Source organism: Terrapene carolina, unplaced genomic scaffold, assembly GCF_002925995.2.
Source record: "Terrapene carolina triunguis isolate 2854851 unplaced genomic scaffold, T_m_triunguis-2.0 Scaffold96, whole genome shotgun sequence".
In the NCBI taxonomy this organism is placed as follows: Eukaryota; Metazoa; Chordata; order Testudines; family Emydidae; genus Terrapene; species Terrapene triunguis.
In genome coordinates this window covers 49,349,523-49,355,373 of record NW_020664447.1, presented here as the reverse complement: position 1 = coordinate 49,355,373, position 5,851 = coordinate 49,349,523, and the positions used below count along the sequence as shown (strand labels likewise).

General features: G+C 43.4%; 1 protein-coding gene across 1 annotated transcript; it reads right to left on the bottom strand.

The window, feature by feature from the left end:
* Positions 1-618: 618 nt before the first annotated feature.
* On the bottom strand, positions 619-3,189 carry GJD2 (gap junction protein delta 2). The gene is made up of 2 exons (XM_024201000.1): positions 3,119-3,189; positions 619-2,409 (listed from the first exon to the last, which is right to left on the bottom strand). The coding sequence occupies exons 1-2, from the start codon at positions 3,187-3,189 to the stop codon at positions 1,566-1,568; spliced, it is 915 nt and encodes a 304-aa protein (XP_024056768.1). The 3' UTR covers positions 619-1,565.
* Between the last annotated feature and the right edge of the window lie 2,662 nt (positions 3,190-5,851).

Here is a 5,851-nt window from a genome sequence, read left to right as displayed (position 1 = left end):
TGACAGATAAGTTAAGGCAAGTTTCTCTTCATACTACATTGAAACTACCATTAACAAATATTTGTTTGTGACCAACCTAATGGCTTGACATTAAGTTGCTGAGACAGAACAAGTGCAGTTCTTGAACCAACTGAGGGCCTACAGAGCTCTGGCATTTTGCTGAGGCTATCCTTTGGACTCCATGGTGAAGACATGCAATTGTTTTAGACATAGGCCAGTAGACCAAATAGGACAATTCACAGAGTGACCTTGGCAACCAGCTAAGGATCTGATCCAGTGCCCACTGATGTCAATGGAAAGAATCCCACTGACTTCAGTGGGCTTTGGATCTGGCTTTAAAAGCACAGAGAGCTAGCTTAATGAGCAATTCAGCCATACCTGACAGCTTAAATTTCCCATCTTTGTATCAGTTAGTGTTAAAACCATGAATGGGACGCTTTGAGCACCTGAAAAATAATTCCAGTGAAGTTTATATTTTTTACCTCATGTGTTTCTAGAAATTTATATGATAAAAAAAGAAGAGCAATGTTCTCTGGTTTACAAAAAAAGGCAAGTACTTTATTTATCAATAGAATTACCAGCTGCTTTTTACACCATTGCCATGACTAAACCAATAGCATAAAATAAATAAAGGAGAGTATAAAACCACATTACTCCAGTTGGTACCCCTGGACAACCCTTTGACTAAGTACAGAGTTAGATGTTTCAAGTATGGCACTTATATGAATAAGAGCAGAGAGAAGGTGACATATTCACAGTTAAAAGCAACAAACTCTGTTCCTTTGGTATATTTGTCAGATGATCATAGGTAACTTGGCTGAACATTAATTAGTTCTATCTGATTTATGCACATCAGGGTAATTTGTTTTTAAAACATAATGACAAATTTGGTAGATCCCAACTAGCATAAGATGATTAAGGTCTCCGGTGTGAACAGACAGGCAAACAAAAATGGCAAAATTATATTCAGCATGATTGTTTTGTGTAATTGTTGTACAAAACGATGTTAGAAAATAGCTAATAATATACACCCGCAATAAGCTCTGTGACTCCAACAGACAAAATAACATCAGACATCCTTGATGATGAAAGTGCACAGACCGCCTGGTTGAGCTTATGGTCAAGTGCTTAACAGTGCAATTAACCTTCTTTTAAAATGTGCTTGCAGTTGTATATTACAGAATTCCCCTGTACACACCCCAGAACACAGCATCCTTTCAATTTTTTAGCTATGATCATTCTACATGCAATTACAACAATTAGTCAGACGGTCCCGCCTATAATCTCATCCTAATAATGACCAAAAAGCTGCTCCAGTCAAAAGATAATATTGGATAATTAGAAAACAGTAACTGTACTGTAAGGCCAGAGCAAGCATGGTTTTACAGCTTTTCCTTCAGTTTTTTACTTAGCACTGCATTTTGTATCTAGTTCAGTAAGTGCAGTTCCAATACCTTAGTGGCTTTCTTGGTGGTTTGATAAAATGCTTGCCTAAGCAATGTACCTTTCCCTAATGTTGTCTGGGTCAGTTCCACCTGGCACAGTGTTTCAGTTCTGTAACAGCCTCACACATAAGCTGAGTCACTTGACTGAGTCCTGCCAAAGTTAGGCACGCTCATTCTTGGCAGGTCCTTGTTTCTGATTTCATATATGGATTTCCTTTTTGCTTGTACTCCTCTCACTGCCATTTTAATCTTTCTCCAGCCCAAGTGGTTCAGTTCTGCCAAATTGAGCACCACACAAATCCCACTCACTGCAAACATGAATACCAAGAAGACAGTCTTCTCAGTGGGTCTAGACACATAGCACTCCACTTCCTTAATGCAGGGGTATCTATCACATTCATACATGGAAGGGACATTGAATCCATACAGGAAATATTGTCCCACTAAGAACCCAATCTCTAGGGCATTTCGAAAAACCACCTGGATGATGTAAAATCTGGAGATGCCTTCTTGCCGCCTCATCTTCGACTTTGTAGTTCTGATGGCTGGGTTGGGGATTTCCTTCACCTCCAAACAGTCTGGCTCTGCTTCCTTGGTGGAGTTCTCGGTGTTCTGCAGCACTCCATTGACAATGGTATTCTTGATCTTCTTACTGTCCTCACGTTTCATTGAGTCCTGATCTCTGTCCAAGGCGAGGAAGACGGTGGAGTACCTCCTCTCCCTCTGCTTAGCAGACTGGTGAACAGAGTACGTTATAAAGCAGAGGCTGGGAGTGCATACCATGATGATCTGGAACACCCAGTACCTGATATGAGAGATAGGGAATGCCTGGTCGTAACAAGCCTGGTTGCAACCTGGCTGCAGCGTGTTGCACACAAACATAGTTTGTTCATCATCGTAAACCGTTTCTCCTACAATGGCCACAATGAGTATCCTGAAGATCACCACCACGGTCAGCAGGATCCTACAACAGAAAAGTTCATCAGTGCACGCTGACCCTGCACACCTAGAGTGAGAGCGAAACGCCCGAAAATACAGCAGGCAGCAGCATGGCTGGATCTAAACGCCAGGGCTGCGGGGAGCTGTCCGGTGCTGATCATGCACATAAACAGAGATCACAATGCAAGTGGCAAAGAAACGTTGGCCCTGGTTTTTGTTTAGTCTAAAGGACAGTGCAAGCACGAATCTTGTCCTGTGTGAGTCAGGCTACATGATATTAAAGAGCAATGAATAGATACACGCACGCACACTCACTGTAATCCTCAAGACCCCAGTTTTACCTGGCTTTTAAAAAAAGCTTCACGCTCACAATTTAGAATGTTGTAAACATCACCCGAAACCAACACAAAGGGGAGAGGCGTTCAAACGGCTTTAGAGAAACTGATGTGTGTGTGGAGGGGGGTCGACCTCGCGACGGCACTTTATTTCCCAGAAGAGTCCTATGCGGGGACAACTTCTTGATTTGCTCCACAGGGAGCTAGAGGAGCGGGAGGCACTTGATGGCTGAAGTTTGCTCTAGTTTGGAGCATTTTTAACCCCTGGCACACGCCTGGTTAGGACATTGCACCGGCACGGGCACATGGCAACTGCTCTCCACCAGCACTTGCAGGAGAGGCTTAAGCTAGGTCCCCTTGCCTGCCCGTGGATCCGAGGCAAAGCCCCTTTGTTCTTACCTCCCTATCATAGTCGAGTGCTGCTGCACGGCAGCTTCCAGGAGTCTCTCTAGGATGGTCCATTCCCCCATCGCTGTTCATCCGGAGACAAAGACTTTGGCCGCGCTGCCGCTTTCGGCTTTTAGCCCAGCCCAGCGGAGCAAAGCAACCTCTGGGCAGGCGGCTTGGCCCGCGGGGGGGCTGGATGGCCCGGGCTGCTCGAGCACAGCCCCGCAGCCCTTCCGCCTCGCCGGGCACGTCCCGCGGCTGGGCTCGGCCTGGACCCCCGGTGCCTGGGCTGTGCATGGGCAGGGAGGGAGGGTGGCTGTAATGTCTTGCCGCCTCTAATCGGCCTTTAAGTAGTCTCTGCTTGCGTCACAGCCCGGTCGGGGGAGAGCAGCCAGCCGCGGCGCTAGGATTTTCTCCGGGTGGGCAAAAGAAAGAAATCAATGGCACTAAAAAGAACTACATGGCGCTGGCGAGAGATTAATTTTGCGACCCAAGGATTCTTGATGATCTGGGCTCCCGGGGGAAGCCCGCCGCGTGCAGCCAGCCCTAAGCAGCCCGAAATGCTGGGGGCAGGCAGAACAGGGGTCTTACCCAATCACACAGGGATTAAAACGGCTCCACTAAGCACACAGGTAATGGACTGGAGTTAATTCGCCCTTAGAAGCAGAGCACACAATTAGATGCCACCAAGATATCTCCCTTCCCCCTTTCCCCCCCTCCCCTCCAGTGGAAAGCTTCCCTCGCAGGGAGTTCTCCCCTCCCCTGTGATTTCCCCTTACTCCTTCCCATTTCCAGCACATTTCCTCTCTGGTCTGCCGAGCCTATTTTAATAAATGTAACCTGCAGCTTTGTTGTATCCATTTCCCCCTGTGTGCCCGTCTCCGCTCACACGTCAGTGATTTAATAGATGTGTGTTTGCATGTGCTGTGCCTGTATGCAGAGGAAATACCCCAAGTACGGGGAGTGAATATTCATTGCCATTCCACCAGTCAGAGTTAACAGCGGAGCTAATGAGTGATGTAGCCACAAGGAAATTGTGTTAGGTCATCCCCAAAGAAGGCATATTCACTTTTCAAACTGAGTCAGTTTAGACCAGAAAATAGTGTCTATTCTGGGTATTAATTTTAAATTTTGTTTTCTGATCTATGAAACAATTCAATGGGGGTGGGGGTAATTCTGGCTTCCAGGTAGAAATGTACTTTAGGAATTGGAACGATTTGGTATTGTCTCAAAGTTTGGAAATATTTTCTGTATCTTACACAATGGCAGCGTTATGTAGCTATAGTTTTATATATTCTTATGGCTCAGTCTTGGAAGACACTGGAATTAATATGTAGGTTTTAGTTCTCACTGGTTTTACATCATTTATATAAATATTCATGGACAGCAAGAACTGAAATTTACATATCCAGCATTTTCCAAAATTAAGGTTCTGTGTGCGTGAGTCTGCATATACATATTTATCAGTGGTGACACCAAACTATATGCAAATCATGTAAAAGTTATGTATCGTTTCCCAGACAAATGCTTATACTAGAATTAATCCATATAAATTACCATAGAATATTTTATCTTGTTAACTATTTACATTTTAAATTTTGTGTATGCACTCAGAACCAGAGATACTACAGGAGGCTATTGTACAAAGTTTTCATTAGCAAGAGTTTGCTTTGACTGCCTTACACTCAAGTGATGAATCCAATAATGTTTATTATTTTCCCCTACCTGCTAAGTAAACCTTGACACCACCCCACCCTGTTTTGAATTATTTTTAACCCACAAATTTCACAGAAAAGCTAGTTAAGTATTTCAGACAGTTTTATGGTACTATTGATCATATATCTACATCAATAAAAGCCAGACTGCATTAGTCATAGAGCAAGTCACACTATTCACTGGAAATAATTGGGTCCTTTGTTTTTAGGAACCATTTCTTATTTCTGTAAAAATTACTTTAAATATTTGATGATTAATTGGGATGAAATCCAAAAGTAGTTTGTAAATCTTCAGCTATTCATAGTTTGCTGTCTGTTATTTAGGTGTGCAAATGATCACCTAGGTCACGATATTGTTTCTGTTCCCTGAGTGGACAAGCAAAAGCTTTTTTTAAACTAGAAGAACAATAAAAAATGAGGCATAGTGAATACCCTTGTTTGCCCAGAAATAGATAGATTTCCTCTAGATGAACACTGGATTTCTGTGATGAAGCATTCCATAATCTGGACCAACTGGGTTTCTCTCTGCTGTTTGGAATTGGTAGGCATAGTGATGAATCATGGGCTTTTCTTCCCTACAGCTGTATGTTTTCTACAGACTGATGCCCACACCTTGCACTACCTTCACTTGAAGTACTGTCAAGTATCAAAGGGGTAGCCGTGTTAGTCTGGATCTGTAAAAGCAGCAAAGAGTCCTGTGGCACCTTATAGACTAACAGACATATTGGAGCATGAGCTTTCGTGGGTGAATATGCACGTCTTCGGATGCATGCCGTACATGAAGTACTGTGTAACTTCTAAACATATTTATGAAAAGGTGCTATTAGATACAGCAACAGAGCTATAGAAAAATCAACTCTGGCTTTGCCTTTTAAAACAAGCCTAACAACTAGTTAATTAACTACACCAACAGCTAACTGCCTCATAAGGGCCCAATGGTGTCTGTCTGGAGATGAAACTGAAGATATATGAAAGAAAGCAGAGAAGCCAGTCCACATCCACAGAGGAAATTCCAATGTGTGAAGTTAAT